Raw genomic sequence first — 15787 nt, forward strand, 5'->3', positions numbered from 1 at the left:
ATACCATACAAATGTATTTTATGATACTTTGACGATAATTTTATGTTGTTTCTGCGGCCCTTTTGAAGCTTGAAAGTTCCTGAGCAACTTAATACACTCATGTTAATTTTTGTATTAAACAGAAGAAAGAAGGTCATATGGGTTTAGAGTGACACACAGGTGACTAAATGGTGACCTTTTTTTGGGTGAACTAACCCTGGCTTTAAGTGTGTATGTAGCATTTGTAAAAAAAAAAAAAAACACAATAAGAACCAACATCTGAGTATCATCATTAAAAATGTATATAAAAGGTGTAAGAACGGTCTTGAAGGTTCAATGAGGCACTTAAATATATATATATATATATACCTCTGGAAGATTTAACGGCTCCTAGCACTTGACTTTGGGCAGGTCTGGACATAATCAAAAACACTTTAAAGCTGCCTCAAGGGTCAAAGGTCTCGCCACAGTGCACAGACATAATCTCAAAGTTCAGCCTTGTGTAAAAATGTCCTTCTTTTTAAGGAAAGTGAGTGCAAGTGTAAACAAAAGAAAAGGATTTTGAAAACCATTCTTTGAAAGTCTGATTTGCTGCATTTATGTGACACAAATCCCTGTTTCATTTGACTGCACGATGATAAAAAGGATGAAAAACACCAATCACACCAGCCCAGATGCTTTCAGATCAGTGAGTGAAAAAAATACTTATGTTTTTCCAGTTTGTCTGGCTTTTTCATACATAGTGATCTTTCATGTGCTCGCTTAAGCTCTCGTTCACATTGTTCTTGCAGCGGTTGTCTTTGCTGCTGTAGTGTGTCCTGTGTGGCTGACTTTGGGCTGTAGTGTGAATAGTGTACACTGCGTCCCCTCTAGAGCACGCGAGAGATGAGCACTTGTGCAGAACTACCCCTCTGTCGCTCTCTTCATCTCCCTCTTCCTCCTCTTCCTCTCGCTCAGCTCCGTCTCCAACCCGATCCAGAGGGTAAAGCAGGTTCTTGTTCTCCTGCAGCGGGTCCGTGTTGTCTCTGTGAGGTGTGCGAGCGCTGAGTAGTGTCCCGCGCTGGTTGTTGATGCTTTCCTCCATCTGCGTGTCCTCTCTTTGTCTCGCTTTCCTGCGTCTCCGGAACCACCACACGCACACGATGACACATGAGATCCATAATACCACAAACAACACACACAGCAACGGGATGAGGTAACCTGTAGCGAGAGAGACAAAAATCATTTATTTGATCAACAAATACAGTAAAAAATATTAAATATTATTCCCATTTAAAATGTCATTTATTCCTGTGATGCCAAAGCTGCATTTTCAGCATCGTTACTCTAGTTTTTAGTGTCACATGATCCTGCAGAAATGCTGATTTGCTGCTCAGGAAACATTTCTTATTATCAATGTTGAAAACATTGTCTTTTGTAACATTGTAAATGTCTTTGTCACATTTGATTAATTTAATGCATCATTGCTGAATAAAAAAAGCATACTGACCCTAAAATTTTGAATGGCAACATAAGAAAAAGGATTGAATGAGTGATAAAGGATGAGCATGTGAAAAGAGAAGGGATCTCACTCACCAGCTTGGGGACGCGGGTCCTGAGTGTCAACTCTGACCTCTCTCACAGCCAACAGTAACGTGCTGTTGTGAAGTTTGGACAGAACATCAATGATGGAGCGGACAACATCCTGTATATGAGCTCGTCCCTCAACAAAGCTGTTTTGCTCATATGACTGAGGAAAACAAAAGAGAGAGAATGAAAAAGAGCAAATGAAAATGTGCAGACTCAAGTCGTTTCTCTCAGCTTTAGTCCTGATGTTTTACTTAGAGACCCATTTTGGAACAGAACAGCACTGTCAAACTAATTAGACCGAACCATATTACAACACTAATTAAACATAATTAGATCACTTGTTGGGAAACTCAAAAACAACAACAGTCAATGTAATGCTATTTGGCCCTAAAAAGACAGTACACAAATGTATAGTTACATTGTCACATAAAAGAAAACAACAACTAGAGCCACATAGTTAAGGTACAGATTTAGCAGACACAACCTTACTATTGAAACAGGCAATCACAGAATACAGATTGCGACATCCAGGAAAATGTTCAACCGCAAATTAAACTGATAAAACACACATAGGATTATGTAACACGCAACAAAAAATTCGGTAACACTTTATTTTAAGGTGTCATTGTTACAGTGTAATTATATATTTAAGTACTGAGTAAAATGAATCAACTACATGTACTTACTATAGGGTTAGGGTAGGATTAGGATTTGGTTGAGGGTTAGTTGCATGTAATTATGCATAATTTACTGTTATTACTATGGTAAGTAGATGTAACATATGTAACAATGACACTGTAAAATAAAGTGTTACCAAAAATTCCTTATCCTATTAGGATAACTACTAAGGGAAAATCTAATTTGAACCAGGATATAAACAAAGTAATACTATTTTTTTTATCCTCTTTGGTTTTCATAAGAAAGCACTCTAAAATTTAAACTGAATAACTAGAAAAAGTAGAGTCAGAGAAAAGAGGAGGAATGATGGGGACATGTTGGAATGACTAAGGAAGAAAGCATAAATTATGTAGCCTACTGTTTGCCTTCAAGTTATGTCAGAGTGATTGCTAAGAGGAATTTAGAGTAAAAATAATTGAAATGAAATAATTGAATAATCAGAAATGAAAGAAGTAAGACCTGACTGAGCAAGTTATTCACCTTTCCCTTAAATTTCATGACCAGCCACATGTAATTGTTCTGTGGTAATAGTCAGAGTATAACCACACTGGATTCAACAGGGGACGTCCCAGTGCTGAGTTTAAAACATCAGCACAAAGCAAAGTCTTATGAGAGCTCAAACCATAAAAGGTTACCGCTCCTTTTCCGGAAATCTTTCAATGTTACAACATAAATCTTGAGAGCATTACAACATCACAGAAAGAGTAGAACTAAGATTCTGGCCATTAAGGGCTTAAAGTAGAGGACCAGACCTTTCCCCAAGATTACTACAGCAATGGTCTCAGAGCGAGTGAAGGAGAAACAGAGAGAGAGAGAAAGATGAGAGGGTGTAGAGCAGGACAGGTGAGGTATGTTAAAGATGAAAAGCTCGATTTTCTTTTTCTTTTTGCTGTGAAACAAACATTTAGATAAAGTCTTGATTTAATTTTTTTACAAGCACTCTTTTGAAGCCATTTGACTGATTTAAAGTGCATTTTTTGAAGGAATGCAAACTGGAAGACAGGCAGGGAAATGTTTTAAAGCAGAAACGAGATGGAAAGAGAGAAATAAACACTCCAAAGTGAAGGAAAACAGATGTTATGGTTTCAGGAAGAACGTGTTACAGGATGAAAATTTCAGTGTGTTCATACACACTGTTTTATGCAAGAAATGTCAGAGTGATTGCTTATACGAGACGAGTCCACATAAATGTAACCACAGTTGTGTTTAGCAGAAGGAAACTTAAGCAGGCCCAACTTTCCAAGTTGGAGGCGTGTCCATTAATAGCAGATGCTAATTGATCATAAAAAACTTTTACTATTTAGTTTGAATGCATTTTGTGTTGTTTAAGAATAGAGATCAGACTTGCGACATACTACTCATTTAGACTTTTTTCTGTGGCACACAAGTCAAAAAAAACAGATCAGAAAACATCAGTTAAAGTGCAAAAGATACAGTAAAGTGCATTATCTATTTATTGTCATGTGAAAACTAAAATGTCACTAAAATCTTCATTGTTAACATTTTTCCTTAGCTTGTTACCAGTGTTTTTATGTTATACTTCAAGACGAGTTGCTTTTTTTCTTAGCAGCTCTGAGATTGAACATGGGTACCGGGCTTGTTTACACCCGATGAGGTCATTTCATAGGATTAAAGACTGATGGTTGAAGAGAGTGAGCTCACCATAGCAACCTCCACGGCATTATGGCTGGACGGTGATTGGTCACAAAGAATGGAAAGGGTGTGGTCTTTGGCCAGGGTTCGTGTGATTGGCAGATACGTTAGCTCTGTGCAAACACCTTCAGCAGTTGTGCCCTGTTAAACAACCCCACGAACATGTTGGTGTTTTGGTTGGAAATCATGTTTATGTGAGTTAATAAGATGTGTGTGTCTTTCAATACTTTCAGCATTTACTAAATGAAAACCTCTTACCTGCGGGACACTGTCAGAGTCAAATACAAGCGTAACATGAGCACAGTTATCATCTCGGTAGCCGTTGTTGGGTAGGCACTGAGTGCTGATGGGCTGTAGTAGACGTTCAGAGGTGGAGCATATTCCCAGCTGACTGCAGGGTGGACGAAGGCAAGACAGGAAATGATGCGCTACACACTCCTGTCCTAGTGGACACAGGGGGCGCTGTGGCTCACCAGAGTCTGACTGCAACATGCAGGGCTTATGACCACAACGCACCTGCGGTCACAATAAAAAAAAAACTTAATGAAGAATCTATACATAGATAAAAATAAATAATGAATAAAATAATTCATGGAGCTACATGGAGGCGTCATTTTCTTTATGCAAAAAAAAATGATGTTGGTGAGACTGATATTTTAAGTTTGTGAGATGCATTTGAACCTTTTTAACTCCTTCCAACAATAACATTTTACACTGAATGTGACTACAATTGGACTGTAAGATTAGGTTGGCACAGTAGCACAGTCTGAGGTAGATCATAGGACTCACTTTAGTGCATTTGATGTTTCCGTTCATGCACTGACAGCTGTTGCACCCATCCTCCCAACGGTCACCGTGAAGAAGCTGCAACCCTGAGCGATCGCATGCCTTTCCAACACCAATGACTACAGATGACAAGAGATGGAGAGGAACACAGAGAAAGAAAGAGAGATCAGATCTTCAAAGTTGCAGTACTGTTCAAAAGTTTGGGGTCAGTAATTGTTTTTTTCTAAAATTAATACTTTTATTCAGTAGGGATGCATTAACTTGACAGTAAAATACATTTATAAGGTTTCGATGAATCAAAAATTCCTGGTAAATTGTATAATGGTTTCCACAAAAATATTAAACAGCACAACTTTTAAATATTGATAATAATATGTGTTTATTGAGCAGGAAATCAGCATATTAGAATAATTTCTAAGGATCATGTGACACTGAAGTCTGGAATAATGATGCTGAAAATTCAGCTTTGCCATCACAGGAATAAAAATATATTAAAATAGAAAACAGTTAACATTTTAAATAACTCTGTATTTTTGAACAAATAAATGGAGCCGTAGACCTCTGTTATATATTGTACATAATTGAGTGATTTTAATTAATTAATTAATAATCATAACATTTTCTTAATGTGGGAGGGACAGTGAAACATTTCGCTGAATGTATCAGTGACGTATCAATGTGTTTTTGTTGAACACATATTTCATTTTTTTCCCCACAAACACTGATGGAGCCGTACTTGCAGTACTACCACAGACTCTTGTTGAACTTTGTTGAAACAGGCAATTTAGTCTGGTCCAGTTTTGTTTGGCTCAAGTTAAGGTGTGTTCACACAGCATGAGTAGACAGCAAAGATTTTCAACACTTCATTTCTCATAATGCAAACAAGTAGGGTGGTCTGTCAGTGGGAACTCACACTCCTGGCAGCGCGGTCCAGCTCGTCCTACTGGGCACAGACAGCGATATCCATTAATCTCGTCCACACATGTGGCTCCATACGAACAGGGAGAGGACTGACACTCATCTATGTCTGAGATCGAGTGAGAGACAGAAGTACAGAGAGTGTGTTAAAGTCGCAATGTAACGAAAGTAGTGACAGATCTTTTCTTCCGTACTGTGACATACGTCCGAGTGAATTATTTTTTTTTTTCATTTAGAAAATAGATTTTAATTTCCATTTAAAGTTTTAATGGTTAAGTGTGTGATTTTTGCACCACTAAATGGAACAGAGCGCATTAGTGTACGCTCACTTTTGAAGCGGTGTTGGTTACGGAAATATTTTCGAATATTATTATTATAAAAAGTATTTGAAAAAATACAAAGTTACAAGACTGTGGTCTGTGTACATTTACCTGGTTCATTAGTTTTTCGATTTAATATTAAAAGTAGAAAAATGAGAAAACGGCTCATCATACAGCAGTCATAACTTTTATTTTAGACAGCACGCTGAGTTTTGAACAAGGGATGAAGCTGAAATCAAATTAATTAATGCTATTGCAAATTAAAGCCACAGCATTAAACAGTTTGTAAATACATCTAAATACCACTTTGGGAATTCAATACTTTTTTGTTGATTGATTCTGATTTAATTTGATAGTTAACAGCTTATTGTCTTATTATTCTAATTGAATTAAATTTAAGAATTTAGCATAAAGATGACAAATGCATTTAGAAATGCAAAGCTTAGAATAATTGCCCTTGTAAAGGTAAAATATGCCCCTGAAAAAAGAACAATTGAGGGGGCGAATTTGCCCCATAATAGGAAAGTTAATTTCTGATACTGCTAGATGAGGATACATATAAAATACTCTTCTGTTCTCTGGCTTTATTGTTGAAGGTGTCATTTCAGGGTTTGGATATCTTCCCGCAGCTGAGAGAGCACTTCCTGGACCTGTATCATATATAATTGCTATTTAACATTACCCCTAATTAGGAGTGCTAGGATACGCTCCGTGCTGTCCAGTGGGTCACACAGCTTTGCCAGACAGATTTTGATAGTTGGAAAACTAAATAAAACTAGCAGTGTGCCAAAGTAGGCTGATGGGTAATGTAAGTGCAGATGCGAGGTAGCCTACATTAATATTTCTGAAATAATCAGCTAATATTTCTCTGGCACATATAGGTAACCCATGGCTATAGAGAAGAAAAACCTTTCTAGGCCCACACGGACCAACTGTGTACTTGACGGAAAGAACTGCGATCCCATGAAGTATTGTGAATGACAATCAAATTAAAAACAATGGTAAAATATAAAAATATTATTTATTATATATTTTAAGTTTACTGCAAAATATTTTATACATGCAAATATTTACGTATTTCAGAGCATAAGGAGATATACTTTATTTTAAACATTCCACTTGTAAACTAATATTTAATATTTTTATATCTGTTTATTAATTTAAATAGTAAAATAATTTGATAGTAAGTACTTTATCTTACATTTTTAACAATAAAACACTTTAAGGATTTTTTTTCCTGTCATGAATATTCATAGTTCTTGCTGTATCATTGAATCCTGTTTACAGATACAGTATGTGCAGATGTATTCACTCACTTATGCGACAGTCAGGCCCTGCAAATCCAGGTGCGCACTCACAACGAAACCAGTTGACCCCGTCCACACACTGTCCCCCATTATAACTGCACAGAGAGAGAGGGACAGAGAGATGGCATCTGAGTAAAACATACTTGATCTTAACTGACAAGCTTACCAAGATAAAGATGCACAGATGCATTAACTAGTAGGCCCTCAGGCGTTTAGACATTTATATTCTATCTCCCTAAGAGACTCACTAAGTTCTGCCAAAGTTTTGTGAATGACAAGCTCAGTTGTTTGCGTGAGTGATTGTTATGTTTTTTTGCTCTCCTTTCTGTACTTTTCTTCACTTACTTTATCTATTGCATCACTTACCAGGGATGAGGGTTGCAGTCATCAACATCTGAAAACAGAATGAAAACATCTCATGAAGGCAGAACTACCAGAGGATATATCAAAACTAGACCTGTCAGGGCAAATCACAGCCTGCCAGCACACCTAAAGCCCAATCACAGCTATACATGTGGGAGTAAATCACAATTAAACATGCTCAAGGTTTTAGTTAGCTGATATTTTTGGAAAAGAGAGTAAGCTAGAGGTAAACAGATAAGTGTCTTACCCTGAGCACAGATAGGCCCCGTCCATCCTTCCTTACAGACGCAAGTGAAGACGCTGCCCCCTCCAATGCAAGTCCCGCCATTTAGACACGGACCAGATTCACACGAGCTGTTCATGGCTAAAAGGAAAGAGAGAGATAGTGAGAAAGATACAGACTAAATTAGTTCAGCATGGAGGTGTTTTGGTTTCTATCTCACCCGTGTTACAGGTACTGCCACCCCAACCGGAAGGACACACACATCGGAATGAGTCTCCATGATCGTGGCAGGTTCCTCCATTAGCACATGTACTGGAATCACACTGATTGTCTCCTGTAACAACAAGTCCACTTTGAGTGCAGGCACGGACAGTTAGATGCCTAAAATGAAAACACATCTATACATTCACTTACGTGAGTTACACGTCTTTCCTTTCCAGTTGTCAGTGCAGCGACAGTAGAAATCATTCAACAGATCGATACAAAAACCTCCATTTAGACAAGGGTCACCGCTACACTCATTCACCTCTAAAGGAGAACATTATAAGATGTAAGATATATAAGATTACATATAGAACATTATAAATAATGTTAAATTCAAGAGGACTCTGATCAATATTGCCAAATCTCACTACAAAAACAAACAACCTGGATAGAAGACTGTAATGTGTACTGTATATTTTGTTATGTTCCCTTATGGTTTCGTTTTCATTCTGTTTGCTCTGTTCCTGTTTTCCTTAGTTCTGTTTAGTCCCACACCTGTTCCGTTTGTATACCCATGTATTTAAGCCCTGTGTTTTGTTCAGGTCTTTGTCTGGTATCGTTAATGTGGTTGTGTTAAGCTATTCTCTTGTGATCTCCTGAGTTTTCTGATTTGGATTTATTAAAGACTGTTTTGTTTCTCCACTCCTACGTGCACTTTATTACACCCAAACATGACTGAATACCGGACCTTGGACAGATTTTTGCGGCATTTTTCTTTCTTTTTTTCCTCTCCCCTCACAACTAGACCTACCTGCCATGCAACTACTATGGAGCAGAACGACCGTTCTCTGGAGGATCACACATTTTGGCGTGCCTAACACACTATCCAGACTGCTCGCTGAGGCTGATGATGTCAAAAATGCAGAGTGAGTGCTCCGGTTAGTCCAAGGCACACCTCCCAGGGATCGGTCCTCGAGAGGATTCCACCGCTTTTGTGGAGTGGGTACTAGTGAAAATTGGAACACTGTGCATCACCGTGGGACTGCTTGTGGAGAAAGAGGGCATGGAGGAAAGCACCGCCCACACGCAGCTGGCCTTTGCATATCATTTTGATGATTTGGAAGAGGATATTTCCCTAACTCTCCCATCCCAGCAGGTAACGGTCAGCTCCAAGTCTCCTGTGTCTCTGCTGGTCCCGCCCAGCTCGAAATCTCCTCTGTCTCCAGAGTTCCCACCAAGCCTCTCACTCCCGTCTCCTCTTCCAAAATCAGCCAGTTCCTTGGCCACGCCTCTGCTGGTTCCCTTCAGCCCCACGACTCCTCCTCTGATACCACTCTATTGTGTGAATTTGCCTAGGGTCTTCCGGTTTCCAGCTCCACCCAGTCAAGAGGATTCCCTAGCTTCACCTCCAACTGTCATTCCCGTCACTCCACCTCAGCCTGTCGACCTGTCGGCTCCACCTTGGCTCCTCCCTCCCTCGGCTCCACCAGATGGCTCCTCCCTCCCTCGGCTCCACCAGATGGCTCCTTCATCCCTCCGGCTACACCTTGGTTAGACGTCACCCAGCCTGTGCCACAGACTTACGGGCCTTCAGCTATGCTTTCGTCCCTCCACCCCTTCGGAGCTGTCGGGCTCCACCTTCCCTCCGGCTTCGCCTTGGTCCTCAGTCCCAACAGCTCCGCCTCAGTCCTCTGTCACCCTGGCTCCACCTCGAACGCACGTCGCTACGGTTCCGCCTTGGTCGCCTAAGCTATCCGTGTCGTTTGGTTCCATCTGCTCTCCGTCTTCGCCTTGGGCTCCACCACCATCGGCTACATTTCCATCAGTCGTCCCCCTGGTGTCGACAGCCCAATTACCACCATGGCTCCTCCCTCCCTCGACTCTGCCATGGGCCTTCTTCCTGGCTGTGCTCTGGGTCCCCGTCTGGCTCCTGCACCATCATCGCCACCCTGGTTTCTCCTGCCTCTTGGGGCGCATACTGTTGTGTGTATATTCTGTTATGTTCTGTTTTGGTTTTGTTTTCACTCTGTTTGATCTGTTCCTGTTTGCCTTAGTTCTTTAGTTAGTTTCCCTGGTTGTTTATCAGTTACCACACCTGTTCCGTTCTATCCTTGATTACATTCCCTATGTATTTAACCCGTGTTTTGTTCAGTTCTTTGACCAGTATCGTTAATGTTAATGTGGTTTTGTTAAGTTATTCTTCAGCAATCTCCTGAGTTTTCTATTTTGGATTTATTAAAGACTGTTTTGTTTCTCCACTCCTTCAAAATGCGCTTTATTACAATATTCTTTTTTAAATTTTGCCACACTAAAATAAGCTGCCACAGATTTTTTGTTGCATAAAACATAGTTATAACGAGAATAATTGCCATCTTAAAAGTGTTTTTTTAATAAATATATAATTTTACAAAAAAATGTTTTATGTAATTTATCCCTGTGATGGCAAAGCTGAATTTACCTGTCACACAATTCCTCAGTCAGAAATCATTCTAATATGTTGAAACATTTCTTATTATTTTCAGTGTTGAAAACAGTTGTGCAACTTAATATTTTTGTGGAAACCCTGATATATTTGTGAAGAATTTTTTTAATTGAATGAATAGGAAATTTAATAGAAATTAATAGAAATGTGTCCTTGCTGATTAAAAGTATTATTATTATTATTATTTTAATCTTTTGACCACAAACTTTTAAATGGCAGTGTTCAAATGACTATCTAAATCAATCAATAAATCTCTCTCTCTCATAGGACTGCTACACTACTCCACTAATGTAAGAGACAATAGTTATATAGAGCTGATATTTTTACCCAGCTCACAGACTTGACCATCAAAGCCATCAGGACAGACACAGCGGAAGGAGTCGATGTCATCAATGCATGTTCCTCCGCTGTGACAAGGTGATGATTCACAGTCATTTATATCTGAGAGAGAAAGCAGAAAAGAATGTTGCTTGTATGTTTATATTGAAGGTTTAATAATAATGTGTGTATGTGGATGTGTGTAATATTACTCACTCTCATGACAGTAAGTGCCAGTGAATCCTGGTTGGCAGGCACAGGTGAAGTTTCCTTCTGACTGGCTGATGCAGCGCCCATGCGGACCACACACATTCGATAAAATGTGCCGTACCGCTTTTGCTGTGCCATTGGTCGTCACGGCAATAGTACAGCTGTCAATCACTAATAGGAAAAGCAAAACAAGATTAAAGGGGTCATATAATGGTACATGCACTTTTACAAGTTGATTGTACTGAAATGTGTGTTGGCAGTGCCTGTACACAACCATCATAAAATGATAAAAATCAATCCAGTGTTTTTTTTTTTAATCTCCTTATATGTTTTCCCCCATCTCAAATCAAGCCGTTCGATCTTGTGACGTCACACGGTCGGACGCCCCTCCCACAATTGTTGATTGACAGCAGCGTTTCAACACAGACCTGAGCTGTCAATCATAGTCCACGCGGACCGGCACGGTCATTGTTGATACGCTGGAGCACTGTCTATGAGCAGAATGGCGTCTAAGCGATTGTGGTGTTCTGTTCTTGGGTGCAATAAGGAACACAGCAGTCATTTTGATGTTCCTTAATCCGAACCGTTGAAGACGCAGTGGCTGAGTTTGTTTTCGAAGGGAATATTCCCCACGATCAACGTCAATGCTTTCATGTTTGCGCGAATCATTTCACACACCAGACTGCTTTACAAACGAGGGTCAGTAACGTTATAAAGCTGGTTTTGCTAAGAAGCTGCTCCTGAAAAAAGGATCGGCACCAACTATTCGTGTTCCTGCTGCACCTCCAGAAGAAGTGAAGTGAGTGTGAGGTTTTATTAACCTTTATATTAATTTTTATATTAATCTTTGCAAATCGCTTGCTTCACGATGAATGCGGCTGTTTACACTCAGGGTACATTACGGCATGTTTTCTATGTACGACGTTCTCAATATAATTCATAATCCCACGTTTATAATGAACAACGCGTTATGGTTATTGTGTTACAAACGGTGTATGCACAGAACAGAGGGGCGGGGTGAGCAAAGTTCATTATCATTTAAAGACACATGCACTGAAACGGCGTGCTGAAAACAGAGCTGTTTTTGACCAGGTAAAATGAGTGTTTTCTTACAATACTAATGAGAATTTTTAATTAAAGTATATTACAAACTTTTAATTTAGACCCAAAAGAATCATATTAGCTTGTACAAAAATGGCATTATATGACCCCTTTAAACAAAGATTGTCATTAATGTTTGTGTGTAATAACAGGATCTTTGAAAGAGATCATATAAAGTAAAATAAAAGAATAATTCTTAAATATAATCTTGTTGTTGCCAGCACCATGCTCTACTACTTGAGGTACAGGAACACATCATAACATAAATTTGATCAGACCTTCAGTGAGGTAATTTGTCTACCTTGGCAGGTGCTGGTCTTGCAGTGGTCTCGTAGCTGACTGCATGTTTTCCCCTCATATTCATCTGTGCAGGCGCAGTAAAAATCTCCCTGTAAAGAGCGACACTGGGCTTTATTCTGACACGGGTTTGGAGTGCATAGATCCACCTGCACCTACAGAGAGAGTGAGAGAATGAGAGAGGCAATTAGTGATTGAGAAAGAGAAAACGTTTTTTGTGTGCACATGGAATTATTGACCTCACCTCACAGTTGGTTCCAGTGTATCCGTACAGACACTCACACTCATAGCCCATGGCTAGCGAACGGCACCGTGCATCATTTTGACATGGGGAGCTTGCACACCTGCTCTGCTGCACTTCACAGTGTCTTCCCATGAATCCCGGCTGGCACTGGCACACATAACCATGACGACCATCCTAACAAATACACACAAAGGTGGAGATGATTCGCAGGTGTGCAGGGCAGAGGCCCAAGCAAGCTTGTAAAACTTAGATATTAAGATCTACTCTGATATAAATGTCATTGCATTTTTTTTTCTTAAAGGGATAATCCCAAAAGTTTCACCCAAAACTGAAAAAAGAAAGTGACTTACTTTCTTCTGCGGAACAAAAAAGATTTTTTGAAGAATGTTAGAACTAAAACTAAAAAGTTTAGGTGCCCACTGGCTTCCATTGTGTGGCCAAAAATACATTTCTCAGAATATCTTATTTTATGTTCCACAGAAGAACAATAAACAGTATTGCGCCTAAATAAACCAGATTGTGCATGATTAATGAAAAAGATGCAGGTTTTTGTATCGATATACAGTGCACAAAAGCTGTGCAACCGATTCAACCCAGAATGTCTAGAAAGTAATGCCAAATAAAACAAGAATATGCCCACCTGACAGGTTCCTCCATTCTGACACTGACCGTAACAGCTGTTGACATCTGTGAAATAATCATTAACACAATCAACATAACATTCTGGTCCAATATGTGTAAAAGCAAAGAAAAATAAGAAAACAAGAGATTAAAATGACTCAGAGCTGTTAGACATGCGAGAGCAGGCAGCATTACAGAACACATGCACAGTTAGGAGAAAACTTTTAAGAGACAAATACAGAATAACTGAAGACAGAAAATACATCACTTCCTTTACAATGTGCTCATGGCTTGTTTCTGTTGAATACATACATTTTAAAGTCTGTGCTGGTCACTTTTTTAACATGGCATTAAAAAAAACTTTCAAAAAAGACAACAAAAGGCATCATTATAGTGGTTTTTGATAGCTCTATGATAACTTGTGTGATGATCAGAGCAAATTGGAGCAGACTGAAGTGCTTTTCCTTGGAACGTTCATCAGAAAAATGTCTGAATTACAAAATGATTTATGAACAAGATCGGTTAAATTAATTGTTTGATCCAGTTTACAAAATTGGTCTAAAATATTTGTTCACAAACCTCATTGACTCAATGATTCAGTCACAACAATTTACACTGTATGTGAAAATCAGCAAATATTGAGTTAAATTGGCTTAAATATCAGCCCATTTGCCATTCAAAGCTATTGTATAGTGTAAGAGAAACATTCTCATGGATTTGGATCAACATTAGGATAAGCAAATTATAACAGAATTGTATTTTTTTTTGGGTGCACTATTCATTTAAAGCAGTTTTTTCTGCTTAATAAAAAGCAAAGCAGCTTTAATCAGCGTTAGAGAATAGGAAGAAGAGCAAAAGTTTGCTGCTTTGCAAAAAAGGGGGGAAAAGTTTGAGAGATATAGACTTTATAGAGTTTGTATACTGACTGATATTACAGTTCGGTCCCGCCCAGCCCGGGTAGCAGTTGCAATGATATCCACCAATTAGATTTTTACAAGCATAAGCGTTTAGACAAGGTTTCCTCGTACACTCATTCACATCTGTGTGAGAAAGAAAAGGAGGATGAGGGGAGCTAGAGATAGCATGGAAGATCGAGCCCCACCACCAAGCACAAGATCTCGGTTGTGTTAAGCCCCGTAAACAAACTCAGATTCTTATGATGCACTGTGGCATATATACACATCCTCTGTGCTGACAGCTTTTCATTTAAAGGGGTGGTTGATTATGATTTCACTTTTTTGAGCATAAACAACATCTACAAAGTTACAATGCTCAAAGTTCAAAGCAAAGGGAGATATTTTCTTTTAAAGAAATTGCTTTTTAAGGACTACAACAAACGGCTGGTAGGAACTACATGACATTCCTCCAAAGTTAGTGACATCACTAACCTAATTTGCATAAACCCCGCCCCCGGTAACGCCATTTATAGATTATCAATATCAGAATATGCTAATCAATGACTAGAAGATAACTACACATAAGCTACATAAATTCATCAACTAACCATTCAGACATGTCCTGTTGCTCTACATGTTGTCACTTCTTCTTGAGTCTCTCCATCTTTGTCGGAATCCGGTTTGAACATAAGGCTAAAAGTTTTTGATATTTTCAGTGCATGTCTGTGTGAGTGCAAGCTGTTGAAGCTCCGCCCTCTGTGCCGGGAGCAGCAGCTCATTTGCATTTAAAGGAGCAGATACAAAACGGTGCGTGTTTGCTCACCCTCAAAAAGTGACAACTTTAACATGCTATTATTAAAATATCTGTGGGGTATTTTGAGCTAAAACTTCACATACAAACTCTGGGGACATCAAAGACTTATTTTACATCTTGTGAAAAGGGCATTATACCACCCCTTTAAATTCCCCTGTGTGTGTTGTTATGACAGTATAGAAAGAGAAAAAGGAGGTTCAACCAGAAGACCTCATCATGACATTACCATTAAATAAGCTAAAACAAGTCAAATCTAGATATTTCTAATTTTAATTAACCCCCTCAACAATGTATTTATGTGTGATTTGTAGACCTGGAAAAGTCAAGTTAATAAATAAAATCTTATAACTTCATGGGCATTTTAATATTACATTTATATTTTCCTAGTTATGACAAGCTCTAAAATATTTTATAGAGTAGAAATTGTGAATATATATATATATTTTTTTTTAAAGCCACACCGCGGAACTTTTGCGGGCGCTAGGGGCACTAGACCTGGAACTTTCACGTCTAGCGCCCCTAGAGGCCACAAGCGCCGCAGCACTGTCGCAAAAGTCTAGAAGACAGTATATCAGAGCCTATGGTCACGTGACGGCCGTAAAGCGATACGTTCTCCAGGTCACATGACCTGTTCAACGACGGTCCGTCTCCTCCAAACTTACATAGGCGGTATTTCAAGAGGGCAGCCCCGCTCGGAGCATTAATAGTGTCAAACGCTGTATATTGGCCTGAGGAATCATTTAAAATAACTCGTATGCGTCAACTCTTTAGGTCACAAAGTCCACGGTGTGGCTTTAAATCTTT

The 15787-nt window shown here is 39.1% G+C and overlaps 1 protein-coding gene across 4 annotated transcripts in view; it reads right to left on the reverse strand.

The window, feature by feature from the left end:
- Positions 1 to 556: 556 nt before the first annotated feature.
- Positions 557 to 15787, reverse strand: part of jag2a (jagged canonical Notch ligand 2a) — a 50056-nt gene continuing 34825 nt past the window's right edge. For 2 of the 4 annotated variants that reach the window (XM_081350391.1, XM_081350390.1), the window contains 17 exons: positions 14200 to 14313; positions 13293 to 13339; positions 12653 to 12826; positions 12413 to 12563; positions 11017 to 11181; positions 10810 to 10923; positions 8211 to 8324; positions 8017 to 8130; positions 7821 to 7937; positions 7577 to 7604; positions 7220 to 7305; positions 5579 to 5692; positions 4669 to 4784; positions 4138 to 4395; positions 3889 to 4020; positions 1555 to 1708; positions 557 to 1179 (listed from right to left, as the gene is read on the reverse strand). In XM_081350391.1, coding sequence (XP_081206517.1) covers positions 713 to 1179; positions 1555 to 1708; positions 3889 to 4020; positions 4138 to 4395; positions 4669 to 4784; positions 5579 to 5692; positions 7220 to 7305; positions 7577 to 7604; positions 7821 to 7937; positions 8017 to 8130; positions 8211 to 8324; positions 10810 to 10923; positions 11017 to 11181; positions 12413 to 12563; positions 12653 to 12826; positions 13293 to 13339; positions 14200 to 14313 — 2465 coding nt within the window. In that variant the 3' untranslated portion in view covers positions 557 to 712. The remainder of the gene's footprint in view (positions 1180 to 1554; positions 1709 to 3888; positions 4021 to 4137; positions 4396 to 4668; positions 4785 to 5578; positions 5693 to 7219; positions 7306 to 7576; positions 7605 to 7820; positions 7938 to 8016; positions 8131 to 8210; positions 8325 to 10809; positions 10924 to 11016; positions 11182 to 12412; positions 12564 to 12652; positions 12827 to 13292; positions 13340 to 14199; positions 14314 to 15787) is intronic. The other 2 variants (XM_081350393.1, XM_081350392.1) reach the window with 1 other exon arrangement.

Source organism: Scardinius erythrophthalmus, assembly GCF_964197995.2.
Source record: "Scardinius erythrophthalmus genome assembly, chromosome: 21".
NCBI classification, from domain to species: Eukaryota; Metazoa; Chordata; class Actinopteri; order Cypriniformes; family Leuciscidae; genus Scardinius; species Scardinius erythrophthalmus.